Source organism: Crinia signifera, chromosome 5, assembly GCF_055691185.1.
Source record: "Crinia signifera chromosome 5, ASM5569118v1, whole genome shotgun sequence".
Taxonomy (NCBI): Eukaryota; Metazoa; Chordata; class Amphibia; order Anura; family Myobatrachidae; genus Crinia; species Crinia signifera.
In genome coordinates this window covers 298,647,183-298,664,195 of record NC_139221.1, presented here as the reverse complement: position 1 = coordinate 298,664,195, position 17,013 = coordinate 298,647,183, and the positions used below count along the sequence as shown (strand labels likewise).

General features: G+C 49.4%; 1 protein-coding gene across 5 annotated transcripts in view; it reads left to right on the top strand.

Moving 5' to 3' along the window:
• STEAP1 (STEAP family member 1) overlaps positions 1 to 3,843 on the top strand; it is a 30,195-nt gene extending 26,352 nt beyond the window's left edge. For all 5 annotated transcript variants that reach the window (XM_083189361.1, XM_083189358.1, XM_083189362.1 and 2 more), the window contains one exon: positions 3,558 to 3,843. In XM_083189361.1, the coding sequence (XP_083045487.1) occupies positions 3,558 to 3,815 (258 nt within the window). In that variant the 3' untranslated portion in view covers positions 3,816 to 3,843. The remainder of the gene's footprint in view (positions 1 to 3,557) is intronic.
• The last annotated feature ends 13,170 nt before the right edge of the window (positions 3,844 to 17,013 follow it).

Below are 17,013 nucleotides of genomic sequence, written 5' to 3'. Positions count from 1 at the left end.
ACTAAGCTTCAAACGTGATAAAAATGGAGAGTTACAGTATAAACAGCCAGCCAATCAGCTCCTACCTGTCATGTCACAGACTGTGTTTGAAAAATGTCAGGCAGGAGCTGATTGGCTGGCTGTTTATCCCTCCATTTATCACTTTTGAAGCTTAGTGCATCTGGCCCTACGGGAGGAGTGATCAGGTTAGGCTGCAGGGAGGGAGGGTTAGGCACTCATGTGGGCAGAGGGATAGGGATAGGCATTAGGCAGGGATGGTTGGAGGAGAAGGTAAGTATATTCGCCAGCCCCTGTCGGAATTTTCATTATCTGGACCCGGGTGTCCTTCTTTTGACTTCTGCCGGTCACACTTACATATTCCATAGTGAGAGCCCTACTCGTGAGAGCTTACAATCCAAAGGGAAATGGTAGGTGGAGAGGGCAGGAGCAGTGAGACACATGGACATAGCAAGTAGACAGATCAGGTGGAGTATTGAGGGCTACAGTAGGGAAGAGTGTGATCCAGTGAGGCAGGGAGCACCATGGGGGGAGCAGTGCTGCAGAAATGACAGAGGTGAGAGAGTCATTAAGGGAGGGGAGGACCGCTGCCTAAATACCGCTGTGAACAGAGTGTTTTGGTAATCACTATTAGTAGCATTTTTCCAAGAAGCACTACTGATCCCAGCAAGCCCTAGAAGTAATGGGCTTACACCCAGGCGATATCAGCCCGTTTTCTAAGCGATCTGACCCTACAATGCTCCGTGTGTAGGGGCCATAGCAATAGCGATGTGCGTGACTATTGACCGATCACTCAGCACATATCACTGTGTGCTGCGCAATCTAGCATCGCTCAGAACAGTCGCCCAGTGCGCGAGCCCCGTAAGATGCTTCAATATGCTCACAATTTAGAACTGCACGTGTAGATGTACAGGTGCCAGCATGTCCTCGCACTGGATTGGGATTTGTGGTGTCACACCGGAAAGTACCTGTAATAAGAAGAAAGACGACAACAAATCCTTTGATTGAAAGCAATACTACTCACGTCTTTTGTTCAGCATTTATTACCCACCAAATCCAGCAATCACCCTCTTTCTTCTTCCTGTTAGGCTACAGGATAAAACCTGGGCAAGCTTACATAAGATTTAAAATGATTTTTCCCAGACAAAGCCATTAAAGCATTTGGACTAAGTGTGTAAGCGGGGAACGCCTGACTGCTGTACTTTCATCAGGGAAGGAATGGTTGAAACATCTCCACATCATAACCTGTTTTATATCTATCACACAGTGTATAGTATAGTGTAGCTGTATATTGTATGGAACCATTGGTTTTCAAATGGGATACATATGATAATCCGGTGGTCAAAAGACCGACCATGAAGTTCCGATAAGGAAAATCCAGACAGGGCCTCTGGAAGGGCCCGGGCAGCTCATTTTGCCCACAGCTCCCTCCCCCACCTGCAAACTGCCTCCCACCCGGTGGGTCCCTAGGCAGACATGCTAGCACACCACACAGGGAAGCCCGCAGAGCCCAGGACATAGAGCGGGAGTGCCAATCAGCATCATCAGGGCACTCCCCTCTGTGTCCCAGGCTCGGCGCTCTGCAGGCTGCACTGTGCAATGTGCGCTCACGAGTCTTGACTGAGGAGGTGCCGCACCGTTGCTACTGGGTGAGCAATTTGGGGGGGGGGGGGGGGGGGGCAGACTGAAAATCCGTCCCAGGCCCCAAAATTCCTAGCGGCAGCCCTGGTAACCCTCACTGCTGGTGCATAACCCTAACCCCCTGTACCCCATATCCAAGTCATCCTGCAAATTTGGGGCAAGGTATTTAACATCTGATGGGTAGACCAGACACACAAAACATCTGTGAGCTGACCGCAGACCAGACCCTAAAGATTTTATTGTATGCGAGATCTACACCACCATCTAATTCTCTCTGCACATGTTACATCTGCCCCACCTGCAGTGCACACGGTTTTGTCCATTTAAGAAGGAATTTGCCTTTGTGAGTAAACCAGAATAAGGGCCTTAATAAACGCTCTTATTGTGTTAAGTGTACCGTAATGTGCTAAAACTACTACACTATTAGGTGCTTGTTTCACCACCCTATTTCTTCCATTGGTGTACTGAGAAACAGAGTTGCTACCCATTAAGAATAACATGAACAACAATCCTATTAGTTAAAGAGATTTTATAGGTATTAGACATGACGGTACTTGTGTACTATCACGGCTCCCATCTCATCCCATCTCATTGCATACCATAAGGCTTAAGATGGTATGCAATGAGATGAGATGTGCTGCGATGGGACCCGATCTTATACAATTTAAAATTGTATACCATTGTATATGGCATACGATGAGATGAGATGAGATTTTAAATTGTATAAGCACACTAATGGGTGCTTTCAAGGTCAATTGGCCCCCCTATAAGATTTTTAATTGTATAAGCACCCTAATGGGTGCTTACAATGTTAAATGCACCCCCACGCCACCCCCACTATCAACGCCAACCCAAAGCGTGGCGAGCGCAGCGGTACGCGACCTCCGACCTTTTCGTACCCCAACTATCCATGTCGGCGTGGAGTTGAATTTATATAGTGTGGCGAGCCACCGAGCCCGAAGCGTGGCGAGGGGACGCGTAATACATGTAAAGTATTACGCGTCCGCTCGCCACGCTTCGGGCTCGGTGGCTCGCTGCGCTCGCCACACTATATAAAGTCAACTCCACGCCGACATGGATAGTGGGGGTATGAAAAGGTCGGACGACGCGTACCGCCGCCCCTCGCGGGCTCGCTGCGCTCGCCACGCTTCGAGTTGGCGTTGATAGTGGGGGTGCATTTAACATTGTAAGCACCCATTAGGGTGCTTATACAATTAAAAATATTATAGGGGGCCAATTGACCTTGAAAGCACCCATTAGTGTGCTTATACAATTTAAAATCTCATCTCATCGTATGCCATTGTATGCCATATACAATGGTATACAATTTTAAATTGTATAAGATCCCATAAGATGGAAATCGTGGGAGCCGTGATAATACACAAGTACCGACATGACTATCATGACTGATGTATTTAAATCCACATACCATATATACTCGAGTATAAGTCAACCCGAATATAAGCCGAGGCACCTAATTTTACAACAAAAAATCTGGGAAAACTTATTGACTCAAGCGGGACCCTCACTCGAGTATAAGCCGAGGGGGGCTTTTTTTCAGCATAAAATATGTTCTGAAAAAGTAGGCTTATACTCGAGTATATATGGTAACTTCCTTCAGATATGAATCTAATGGCCAGTATACAGGGTGCAGTGTTATTTGGTCAATTTCCAAGATCAAAATCACGAGTACTTTTTACTACATGTCATCAACAGAAATGTTATGACTGTTTACGTGATTGCTATTTATAGTGCAGGCACCTACTAAGGAATGAGGGATAAATGTCATTCCATCCTAGTAACTGCAGAACATTGGTTCACCTCCAAGATGGCCGCCTCCACTCTATCTAGGTGACCGTTACGCGTTAATAGGCATTCTGTGTTCAATGCCAACTCACCTTTCTTATTTATCTTCACAGAGCAAGATGGGCTATGTAGCTCTGTTCCTGAGCACAGTACACACTCTCATATTTGCGTGGAATAAATGGGTGGATATCAACCAGTTTGTATGGTACACGCCACCCACATTCATGTTGGTATCAGTCCTGCCCCTCATCGTGCTGCTCTGCAAAGTGACACTACTCCTGCCGTGCTTCAGCAAGAGAATCCAGAGAATCAGGTGCGGCTGGGAGCCGGACACACACGTGGCCAGAAAATGCATGCTCACACACTTGTAATACTTCAAATATAACATTCGGAATCTGGTGTCTGCTTGTTTTATTTGTGTCCAACAAAGCGTTTTACAATGTACCATTGTAGGTGTTGTACATTGCAAACTACAATATCTGGCACTCATGCTTACCTACAGATGGAGCCTTCCTCAACTAGCTTTCTGTGGTGAGCCATGGCTTATTATCATATATTGTTCTCAGCTGCAATACAATACATAGAACAATACATCAGGGGATTAGTAGAGGATTAAGTCCAACAGCCCTGGCTCACATTGGGCCAGATGCACTAAGCTTCATAAGTGATAAAATGGAGAGTGATAAACAGCCAGCCAATCAGCTCCTGCCTGCTGTGACACAGACTGTGTTTGAAAAATGTCAGGCAGGAGCTGATTGGATGGCTGTTTATCACTCTCCATTTTATCACTTTTGAAGCTTAGTGCATCTGGCCCTTAATCCTATTAAAGGGACAGATGAGGATGGCTACATCTGTGCTTTCCCATTTTATTGTAATTTTGGATTTCATATTGGTGTAAGCCTGAACATGCCCCAAATGGTCTACCAAGTTCCTAGAATTGCTGGCTAAGCAATTGGGTCTGACCCACTACTTGGCCTAAAAAAAGTGACATTCCATCTTCAGTGAGTAAAAAGAATGTGTGTGCGTGGTGCGCAACCAAACAGCAGCTGACACGGGGTTGTCAGACCCCAATGGGTTAAAAAATTAAGAAAAAAGGAGTGTCAGCGCTGGCTATACCAATGATTGAATCAGACGGTTCTCAAAATATAACAAATTTAATAAACATATAAAATACAATATAAATGAAAATCAATGTATTGGATAAAAGGTGTGAATCAATTGGCTGAATGTCCAATTATAAATCTTAAAAAGTATATCACCGGGATATTTGGGCTTGGTGGCATTTAAAAACTGACAATCACATCCTGGGTGGTCTGGTGTCTAGATGTGTCCAGACTGGTGACTGGAAGTGTCCTGAGTTGTCCTATGTTTTCAAGGACTCATGGTTCCCACTTGTGCAGAATTCCTCTTATTTTTGCTGGAATAATTAGGGATCAGGCGGTTATCCCAAAAGCGATTGATCCAGTTGAGTGGCGAGGGACATCTGTGGGTAGGTCAGACAGGTCACCGGTTCAGCAAGGATGGTGTCAGTATGCCAAGATTGTATTAGCTCAACGCGTTTCCCTGGAAGGTTTGTGCATCCGGCTTCCTCAGGAGCAAGTGAGGAAGCCGGATGCACAAACCATGGTAACCGTGAGTCCTTGAAACATAGAACAACTCAGGACACTTCCAGTCACCAGTCTGGACACATCTAGACACCAGACCACCCAGGATGGTAACATTGATTGTCAGTTTTTAAATGCCACCAAGCCCAAATATCTCGGTGATATACTTTTAAAGATTTATAATTGGATATTCAGCCAATTGATTCACACCTTTTATCCAATACATTGATTTTCATTTATATTGTATTTTATATGTTTATTAAATTTGTTATATTTTGAGAACCGTCTGATTCAATCATTGGTATAGCCAGCGCTGACACTCCTTTTTTCTTCATCTTCAGTGAGTGATGCGTGTAGTGGAAGTTATAATAGTAAGGGGGGCTTGTAACACAGCATAATCTGAACATACCTGTAATGTGGTCACAAGATTTGCAGCAACTAAAAAAATCGTACTTCAAAAATCGCATCCATCATTGAAAACCTCAAAATCGCACCCTAAACGTGACAAAAAAAATCACCAAAAATAAATAGCAGCAAATAAGGCCAATAGGACACAGATAGAAATAGGGGTATAGAATCAAGGTAGCGACACTGTTATAGTGCAACTTTTTAATGCACTCGTTAGTCCTCATCCTGAGTTTGGAGTACAGTTCTGGGCCCATCACTACAAAAAAAAAAAAAAGAAATTATTGAACTGGTGACGTTTCAACATAGGGCAGCTAAGCTAATAAGGCACTGGTCGGAGAACAGGTGTAAATTACCCCAAATGGGGTAAAACTGAAATTTGTGGGTGTAGTGTAAGGAGGGAAGCCACACAGGGATGGTCGCGCCGCTGAGACACAGCGCGACTGCCCCTGCACGGCATGGGTCCTCAAACTGAGGCCCTCCAGATGTTGTGAAACTACAAATCCCAGCATGCTTTGCCACAGTTTTAACACTCTCTTATAGCAAAACTGTGGCAAGGCATGCTGGGATTTGTAGTTTCACAACATCTGGAGGGCCGCAGTTTGAGGACCCATGCTGCACGGCTTCCCTCCACTCTTATGGCAGCCGCTCATTACATATGCATAATGCATATGTAATGAGCGGCGGGGCGGCAAGACAGGTCCCTGCGCGGCTTCCCTCCTGAGCTCTCCTGGCAGCTGCTCATTCCATATGTATAATGCATATGGAGTGAGCGGCGGTGCGGCAAGACGTCAGTCCTCTCAGCAACCAGAACGCACTGCGGCTTTACTTGTTGTATGGCGCTTCCATCTTCCCCCTGCCTCTGACACTCTGCTGCGGGGGGACGGTCACCTGCTGGAGGCAATCTTCCCCCTGCCTCCAACACTCTGCTGTGGGGGAAAGGGCATCTGCTGGAGTCGCTGGAAGGTGACCTCTCTGGGGTCAGTGCAACATCTCTTTTGGGGTGAGCACTAGTGGGTTCTGCCACAACTCCACTGTCCAGCCCAATCCCGCCTGTCAAGCAATATAGTCAGGTGCGCACTCACCATACTCAGCCGAGCGTCTCAGATCTCTAATGGACGCGCCCACTCTGATGCGTCATTTGCCGGTCACCATAGGCGAATCTAGAATTATGGTAATGGGTGGTCCCAGATCTAGACACAATAGCAGGGGAACCTTTGCGCGGCGTAGCCGCGCAGCAAAAAAGGGCGTGGCCTCAGGGAAGGAGGCGTGGCATCACAAAAAGGGGTGTGGAATTACACTTTAGACCATACACAGTAATGCCCATTACACATTTTAGCAAACTCCGTAATACCCATTACACATAAAGCCACACGCCGTAATGCTAATTACACATAAGGCCACACACCATAATGCCCATTACACATTGTGCCACACATCATGATGCCCATTACATACTATATAACAAACTGTAATGCCCATTACATATTTGCCACATAAGTGCTGCTTACCTACGTGCTCATTGCTAGGGTGTTCTTGCTTGATGGCACCATAGTACCTATTACACATGATGCCGCACACCATAGTACCCATTACACATGATGCCGCACACCATAGTACCCATTACACATGATGCCGCCCACAATAGTACCCATTACACATGATGCCGCGCACCATAGTACCCATTACACATGATGCTGCACACCATAGTACCCATTACACATGATGCTGCGCACCATAGTACCATTACACATGATGCTGCACACATAATGTCCATTACACATTAAGCCACACATTATGCGTAATTCCCCCACATACTGCCACTTGTAGCGTCCCTTAAGCAATGCCCCCAAAAGTGCCACTTACTGTAAATTTTTATATGAGCCTTCGCTGCTGCTGCAGGGAGAGATGGAGAGCGGTGCAGCTGCTTCTATGGGGAGAGGAGCAGAGCGCAGCACAGAGCACGCTACCACTCCCCTCCTGGTGTCCCCCTGTAGCCGAGTGGACATTTTAAATATTGTGCGTGCTGTTGTTGTGCGTGACGTCGGGGAGCACGCCGGGGCGCCAGCACCACATGATTAAGGGGGGGGGGGGGCGGGCTGAGGTGAAAGCGGGGAGAAGAATTGGAGCGGAAGCTGCAGGGGTGACAGTCATTGACAGCTGGGCAGAGAGCAGGGGGCTGCCCGGCTGTATTCAGAGCACTGAAGGTCACGGCTGTTTGAAATAATACCCCTTTCACAACAGAAAATGCAGGGATTTACCCGGGAATATGGTCCCAGGATCATGCAGGGACATTCCCAGGCTGACCCCTTATACACCAGCCTAGTCCCTGCATTTTCTGGTGTGAGGGGGAGAGACAACCACTCCCCTCTCCCTTTAACCAACCAGCTATATCTTCAGAACCAACTGACCCATTTACATGAGTATCATATTGAAGAACTTTTGAGTTGGCTTCGAATGATTTTGGTCCCGTGAAACTGGGCTGTTTTGTTCCAGAGAAATCTGCCCTCAAAGAACATAAACAGTCATGAAATTACATTTAAGAAATGAAAAAAAACGGTTTAACCTCAATATCCCTGGAACCAATTAACCCATATGGATCCTGCCTGGTATCAGATTGAAGGCCCAGCGATTTGGGTTCGACTGATATCAACTTCGAGCTTCAGTGATGCCGAAGGGGGAACTGGCAGCCGTTGAACTGGGTGGGAGTCGGAATTAGCGGGTCCCATGTTATCCTATAGGGAAAATGTTCCAGCTTTGCCTGGCCGTATCTCCGGTTCCCAGGGGGCTAGAGACACCCGGCTGGGCTCGTTGGAAAGCTCTATCCCTCAGCTACAAAATGGGCTAATGGGTGGTCCTGTGCACCCCCGGACCACCCCCTAGATTCGCCTATGCCGGTCACCTCCTGGTCAGGCAGGACTGTGCAGGACAGTGGAGTTGTGGCAGAACCCACTAGTCCGGCCTTGGGGGCGTAACACATATGGAACGCAGACCCGGAGGGACGCTGCCGCCTAGCGAGCCTTTGCCACATCATCACGGCCGCAGCCCGTCACACTGTGCTACCAGACGCAGGAGGCAAGGGAGGGAGGGAGCCGCACACAGGGAAGAGAGGAGCCGCATGGTTGGCCACCCCTGGTCTATATGATCTAGTCAAAATTGCCTTGCTGCACAGTCTATCTATACTGGGAGATACTGACCTAGCATAGGTATCTAATCAGGAGGAAAACTTGGAGATTTTGGCTAACCCACCGTGTCTACACCCCTTAAAAGTAATTTTAAAAAATGGTGGAGATCCCCCGTATTTAAGAAACTGGCACCCACAGCCCAGGGTGCCCCAGGCTTCAGCCCTGGATGGTTGAAGCCTGGGTCCCCACTCCCCCAGGGACCCCTTCCAGGGCTGACCAGGCATTGGGGGATGTGGCAGCCGGAGGACCCTGCAAAAAAGTTCCCCCGGCTGTGGCATTACCCTGCTGGCCGTTGAAGCCCGGTGCCGGTTACAAAATATGTTATTTGGAACCAGGACCGGTCCTAGAGCCCGGTGCAGGGGAACCCCATCATTTCTTCCCCCATATTTGTAAAACCAGGACTGACTCAAAGAGTCTGGGGCTGGTTATAGGTGGGTCCCACGCCGTTTTTTACATTTTACCAAAAAAATCGCACATTTCCATCACTAAGAATGGCACTTTTACTGTACTTAATAATCTCACATTCCGGTACCAAAAAATCGCAAGAATGCCGGCAGTTTCACTGCGGTAGTGATTTTGGACGCTACAGACAGGCACTGTTTACAGCTGGCCGGAGTGGCTTCAATCATTTCTGGGCACTGGTACAGTTCTGGGTGCCAGCAGCTAAACCCCTTATGTATACATTATGACATCATGCACAAAAGGGGCCCTTGTTACAGTAGGTCACTATCCAAGCATGTTCACATTCTGAGCCTGATTCAGACCTCATCGCTGCTCTGCACAGTTGCAGATGACTGCGAGTGGATAGCCGCCACCCAGACAGAAAATAAACCCGGCCTGTGTAAATTTTAAAGTTACTTGTGAATGGATCACTATTGGCAATCCACTAGCAAATCACAATCATCAAATGAATGCATGTCTGACCCTTCCACAACCCTGTGACTAAGACAGGCTGATTGGGGCCTATTCTGACATCACAGACCCTCCCTTAAAATGCATGGGCTTGTGTAAATGGTGCTTATCAGGGTTATGGTGCCATTTTGTGGTGGTCCTCAGCAGAAGAACGGAGCCGCCGGGACCAGCGAGATAGGTAAGTCTGCGGGGGATTGGGGGGGGTGTAACTCAGGGTTGCCGACTTTAACATTCTCCTCTCCGGGAGAAGCCCGGAGAGGAGAGTTTCAGCAGCCGCTCAGGGGGCGGGGCTTACAAGTGACATCACTAAGCCCCGCCCATACTGGTAAAAGCAGCGACGTCAGGGATCTCCATGGAGGGGGCGGGGCTAAAATGACGCGATTGTGCCGTTTTAGCTCCGCCCCCTCCTCTGAGACCCGAGGATTGCGGCATTTTAATGCCGCGATCCGGGGGTCAGCGGGGGTCCCCCCTGAATCCGGGTGGGTTTCCCACCCTTCCGGGGGCCGGGAGGGGGTACCCGATTTTCGGGAGACTCCCGGAAATTCCGGGAGGGTCGGCAACCCTGGTGTAACTATAGCACCGCAGCCCCCGGCACCCCCACATGCACAGCGCCACACGTTATATATAGCCTCAACCCGGGTTATTGCCGCCCAGTCCGGGCCAGGGCTTGGTGTAAATGGGCTGAAAACAATAACGCGGGTCCTGTTCCCCGACAATATGACTCGGGAAATGTTCATTGTCGGGGACTTATCCGTGGTTAGGGCCTGTGTAAATGGTGCTTATCAGGGTTATTTGACCCGGAGAACATTTCAAAGAGCTGATTGGTGCTTCTGTGTCTCTGGTAGATGATGTCATCTGCTGGAGACCCGCACAGACCACATGGCCGCACATGGAGCATCGCAACAGAAGCAGTGTTACCAGGCTGTTTGTAGCCTGTACCCTACACTACAGCAACAGTCTGTGCAGTAAGAACTCTCCACATCTGCAGCAACACCCGCTGGCTGTCATGCAGTGTGTCCCACAGCATTACCCTCAGCCTGACTGTTTGGCAGGCGCCAAACCTGACCTGCACCATCATGTGTGCTTCCAGCAACTGGTCAGATAAGGAGGTACGTGAGCTCCTACAAATCAGGGCAGATGAGTAGATTTTGCTTTAGATGACCGGCACCGTTAGGGACGCGGTGGTGTACTGGAATCCATCGCATGCAACAACAGGTTGTGAATAAAATGAAATCTCTACGGAAGCAGTTCAGCAAAGTGCATGACCTGCTGCTAGGCCGGATTGGGTGCACTACGACCTGTGCTATAGTGCGTTTGGGAACACGGCACTCTGCAACCCAGTAGCCCTCTCCTATTCGATTGCACCGCATTGCAGCCAGACGGACAATAGCCATGATGTACAGACTACCCGGGCCACCAGCTGTCATCACTGTTCTCATCGGCTTCTGGGAGCAGAAGCCAAGCAGACCCCACCCCCTCCCTGTTCCTTTTCTTGTGACCTCATCTCAAACAGCCCAAAAAGGCAATTTTTAATGACAGCAAGGAAAGGCAGGGCTGATCCGTTTTCAGTGTAAAAGGGCATTACCAGGGAATAACCCGGATTGAATTGCAGGGTCTGGGTCGCACCCAGGTTTTTGGACCTGGATGCGGCCCGGCATTTGTTCCCCTTTACACCGGTGCCCCCCCATCACTAAGCCGGGTTTGCGACGCCGGTGAAGCTGGGCCATGAGCTGGCGCTTGGAGATGACATCATCTCCAAGTGCCGGGAAACCCGCTGACCAACGCAACTTGCGCAAGGATGACCGACATGCTGGGGCAAGCCTAGCACCCAGATAAGCTGCTGGGCTGCCCCCAGCCTCTGTCCATGAGGTGAATGGATGCCACACACAGGCATCCATTCACCTCTGCTGCTGTCTGCATAGTACCGCAGACAGCAGCAGAGGCTGTACGCAGCCCCGCACAACCTCTGGACTGACCGCAGGATGCTGCAGTCCGGAGGTTGGGGCTCCCTGATTGGTGGAAATGGCTCCCTGGGTCGGATGACCCGGGTTACCCATTTACATGGCCCCTGACTACGGGGAAGCCCTGTGTCATATCCTGAACATTTGCCGGGTCGGACACCGGGGAACAGGACCTGGGTTATTGTTTTTTTTACCCCTTCTACACCAAGCCCTGGCCCGCACCGAAGCTGAAATAACCTGGGTCCCGGCTCTGGTGTAAAAGGGGTATAAATGAGGTCTGAGGCAGGGCATGCCATGCCAATTTCCCGTGTTCAAATTATGGTGTAAAAGTGGTATAAGACACCAGTGGCGTAACTAAGTTTTGGGCGCCCCCCCGCCGTTAGGGGGGGGGGCGCCTCCCCGCCAAGCACCCCCAATCCCCCGCCGCCCATGCAAACCCCCCCAATCCCCTGCAGCCTTACCTATCGCGCTGGTCCCGGCGGCTCCGTTCTTCTTCTGCTGAGGACCACCACAAAATGGCCACCCCCATACAGCAGACAGTTTCAGAGAACTGTGTGCTATATGGGGGCGGCCATTTTGTGGTGGTCCTCAGCAGAAGAACGGAGCCGCCGGGACCAGCGAGATAGGTAAGTCTGCGGGGGATTGGGGGGGGGGGGGTGTAACTATAGCACCGCAGCCCCCGGCGCCCCCACATGCACAGCGCCCCCCCCCGCGGTGGCGGGGGCTGCGGTGCTATAGTTACGCCGCTGTAAGACACAGCTTATTATCCCAGGCATCCTATCCTTCTTCCCCTTGCTCAGTGACAACATACTGTATACACGACATACTTCCTTGATATATTTTCCAGGAAGAAACAATGTGCCACTGTATGCATTTACCTCATTTAAATCTGTGTTATAAGGAAGTAACTTATGTACATAGCAAAACCAGTCAGCCATTCCCAACGCTGAGCTGCACAGATTCTCAGGCTTGTTTGTTCTCTCTTGGGTAATTTATTACCACTTTCAGTTACCGATGGACATACATAAGTCTAGATCAGCGGTTCTCAAACTGTGGGTCCTGACCCCAAAGTGGGTCCCGACCACCTCAGCATGGGGTCACGACTCTATGTTGCTGATCATCAGGCTAATGTGTCTGTGGAAGGGGGGGACAGGGTATAACTCATTAAGTAAACACCCACTGCTTCCCTCTTCCATCCTGTTGGCACCCTTTTCATCTCCTCTATTACCCACTGCCTCCCTGTCACAATAGCGGTCACTTCACTTCACTGACCACCAGGCCGGACTGGCCATCTGGCAATTCTGGCAAATGCCAGAAGGGACGATGGGCAGGTGGGCCAAATTTGAGTCCCGTTGGCCGCTGCAGGAGTATTAACCATCTCCTCCCTTGAGCGGCGAATAAGAATATGGCCGGTGGCCTCCTGCACTGAGGACCTGTCTAAACAGTGCAGGAGGCCGCTACAGATAGTACAGAGGGTGGCCCTGTGGGCAGAACAAGGGGGCAGAGGAGAAGACAGGAAGCAGCGCAGCCTGCTTGTGCCGATCATACGGCACCCTACTTCCTGCTTCCAGCTCGTGCGCGTCCATCCAGCGGCGGCAGCGGCAAAATCAGCTTCATACAGCCTCAGGTAGCATATGTACAGGGGGAGAACACTACTGAGGAGTCAGGACACCACAGGCTTCTACCAGAGAACTTCTCTGAGAGAAGCCTGTGGTGTCCTGACTCCTCAGGACACCAACACCAAACAATCAGCTCCTACCTGTCATTTTTCAAGCACAGCCTGTGACATGGCAGGAAGGTGCTGATTGGTTGTCCAGGCTTTAAGGATAAGCAATTAGTACAACAGTTAGACCCCTTTCACACCCCAAAAAAACGGGTCCGACCCGGGGTTTTGCCGGGTCGACCCGGGTCTCTGTGCGGTGTGGTGTGAAAGCACCATTTTCAAAAGCCCAAGTCCAGCAACCTGGCATTCCGACCCAGGTTAAAAGAACGGATTTACCCGGGTCAGAGATGGGTTGCTGGGCAGTCTAAACGGTTAACTGAGTCGAGCAACCCGATTCCCATTCAGTGCTATAGAGGACGTAGCAGCGATGCGTCACTTCAATGCTGCCTTCTCCCCTGCCCCCCGCATGACATGCCGCCGTTACGCCCTGCCCCCCCCCCCCCCCCCCATCCCCCCACTCCGGATTACAGCCACACCTAGCGCAGATACCGGGCTGCCCCCGAGATGGACCCGTGTGCAACCCGGCATTTGTGATCTGAAAGGGGTATTATTTTAATTTAACCATCTTTATTTTGTACACATGGGATGAAATGGAGCTTGTCACAATATAACTGAAGGGGTGAGAACAGGGGATGCAGTTGAAAACCCGGTGGTCGGAATCCCGGCGGTCGAAATCCAGACGCCGGAATCCTGACCGCCGAAATCCCAACACTTTGTCCCTCTGTTTCGGCGGTCGGGATTCCAGCGTCGGGATTTTGACAGCCAGGATTCTGTCCCTCTGTTTCGGCGGTCGGGATTCCAGCGTCGGGATTTTGACAGCCAGGATTCTGACCGTCGGGATTTCAAACCAATCCTGAGAACAGGGCATAGGTTGTCACAGTAGAGTGGTCTAGGAGGTCAGAAAAAGTAACCCTGTTTGCTACTTGTTCCATCTCAAATTCTAAAAATAATCCGTTTTAAACTAGAAACTTGGAATGGAAGTTGAGTTGAATGTGATACTTCCTATATGTGACACGTTTGTCCAAGCTTGGCAGGATTACAGTCATCACATTTGGATGGAATCGGGACATCTGTCAGAATGAACTTAGGTCTACAGTCATTAGGTCGACCCCACTAGGTCGACTGGCAGGAAGGTCGACCTGACTTAAGGTCGACATGGGCCAAGGTCGACATGACTTAAGGTCGAATTTGCATAAAGGTCGACATGAGGAAGGTCGACTGGTCATAAGGTCGACATGGGTTTTTCACTGTTTTTTTATCCGAAAGTCGACACAGTCGACATGGACACAGTTAGCAATGAGAATCGGACCCTCGCAATGCTTCGGGCACGGTGCCTCGCTGCGCTCGGCACACTATTTTATTCTCCCACCCCGCCCTAGTGGATGGTAGGGCATGAAATACCGCCTGTCGGCACATGTCGGCTCAAAAAAACAGTAAAACCCATGTCGACCTTATGACCAGTCGACCTTCCTCATGTCGAACTTTATGCAAATTCGACCTTAAGTCATGTCGACTTTGGCCCATGTCGACCTTAAGTCAGGTCGACCTTCCTGCCAGTCGACCTAGTGGGGTCGACCTAATGACTGTAGACCTAAGTTCATTCTAATAGATGACCGCTTCCCATTTGGATATAGCAGGAAGAAAGAAAAGTGCTTAACGCCATATTTCTCTCAGGAAGTGAATCAGTTCTGCTTATTATCTGGGATGGGAATGGGGGATTGTGGGCCAGATGTATCAAGCTTCAAAAGTGATAAAATGGAGAGTGATATTCAGCCAGCCAATCAGCTCCTACCTGTCATGTCACAGGCTGTGTTTGAAAAATAACAGGTAGGAGCTGATTGGCTGGCTGTTTATCACTCTCCACTTTATCACTTTTTGAAGCTTGATACATCTGGCCCTGTGTCTGCAGAATATGTGTGCATTGTATGGGAGGACATCGGCAATGTGTCTGTCCCATTGATATTTATGCCATCTTTCCCATAGAAAAGGCTACAATTTTGTATGTTTTTTTTTTTTTTTTTTATGTTGCTTCACCTTTGTACCCTGCCAAGTAAATAAGAGGAAAAAACCTTATGGCACCTATCAGTTTGATAATATACCTCCCAGCAGTGTTATCGCCCGCAGTGTTATAATTAAAGGCCCCCATACATTAGAAGTTGGACCGAATTTCCCTTGAACTCCCCCCGGCAGTTCCTCTGGTTGGCTCACATATAATTTGCCATTTTTCTACACGCGATAAATAGTATGCGATTTATCGCATGTAAAGACTTCCAGGGAGCTACAGTAGCTGTAGGGGCCAGAAGAATCATTTAAAAAAAAAACTGTTGAAAGACTGGCTGGCCGCTGATTGGCTGAGAGAGCACTTTTGACAGTTTTAAAAAAAATTCTCCTACCTGGACCCGCTGCCGTACACCCGGACCCGCTGCCGCGTGTTCAGCAACTACCGCCCGGACCTGTTTCAGCCCGCTCAGCAGCTGCCGTCTGCCCCACCGGCCTGACCCGCTGCAGCCCACACTCGCGCACGTAGAATCTATCGGATCAGATCCAATAAAAAAGCACTTTCCTTCACTCCCCACATTAAGGCCATCTCTCAATCTTCAGAGACATCCAGGGCAGCCATCAGAGGGGACTGCAAGGACTCCAGTCCCGGGCCAAGACAGGAAGGTGGCCCAGGACTGGAGTCCATAATGTATAATTTGTCATAAACCAATATCACATTTTTCGATGAAGCAATGTAGATGTAGAGTACAGCGGTCAGTGCTGCAGATACTTGAAGTCTCATCAGGCATGCTTTGAGTTCGAGAAAGGGAAGGGGGGCCCTGCTTATTTTGCCAGTCCAGGGCCCCTCAATTTCTGATAGCAGCCCCGGAATTAATGTCACCAGAATCTGACCCTTTCTTAAGGTCTCCATACACTATGCGATTTTGCCACAATCGCATGTGTATGACATATGATCCGATGTGAGGTCCTGTGACAGGAGATAACTTGTATGTGCAGCTGTCAGCGGCACCCGCGACGTATCGCATCCGTTAAGGTCCGATATTTCGGTTATCTCTTTTAATGCACAATAGTCACAGAAGAAATGACAATCTATATTACTTATTATTTCAGTGATTCACATCAGTCCCTGATACAGTGGAGTCTTCAATCTGTATTTCCTTGTTGAAATGCACCCTGTGCTGGCCAGCCCCCAGATTGAATTTCAGAGTCGTCAGCTGCTGTTATGCTGACCAGAGCATCATAATAACACACACGTTAGCACACCTCTAGTTATGGACCTGCAAATATGGAGAGAACATACAAACTCCACACTGTTATGATCAGTTATACCCCTTTCAGACAGAAAAAAAGACCCGGGAATTTCCCTGCTCTTGCCGTGTCGACCCGGGTTTTTCTTCTGTCTGAAAGGGTCAACACGGGTATAAAGTTCCGGGACTTCGACCCAGGTATTTACCTGGGTTTTTCCCGGGTCTGTATTCCAAAAACCCGGGTCGCCGGCTGTCTGAAAGGAAACGACCCGGGTTTTTGGGATTATTACACATTGTTAGGCACTGATTGGCTCTCCTGGTGGGGTGCTGGCTGATTGGTTGTGAGGATAGGCTTCTCTGATTGGCTGGGAGGGCATGGCAATGGAGCTGGCCTCTGAGGTCATTAGGGAGCTGAAAAAAGGATAGCATGGCCCACTGGTAGAAGCAAGAAGTGAAAGCTGCTGGCAGTGAGAGGGGAGGAGGATATCGGCAAACAGATGACTGGGACAGTCAAAGATGCCACAGTGTACT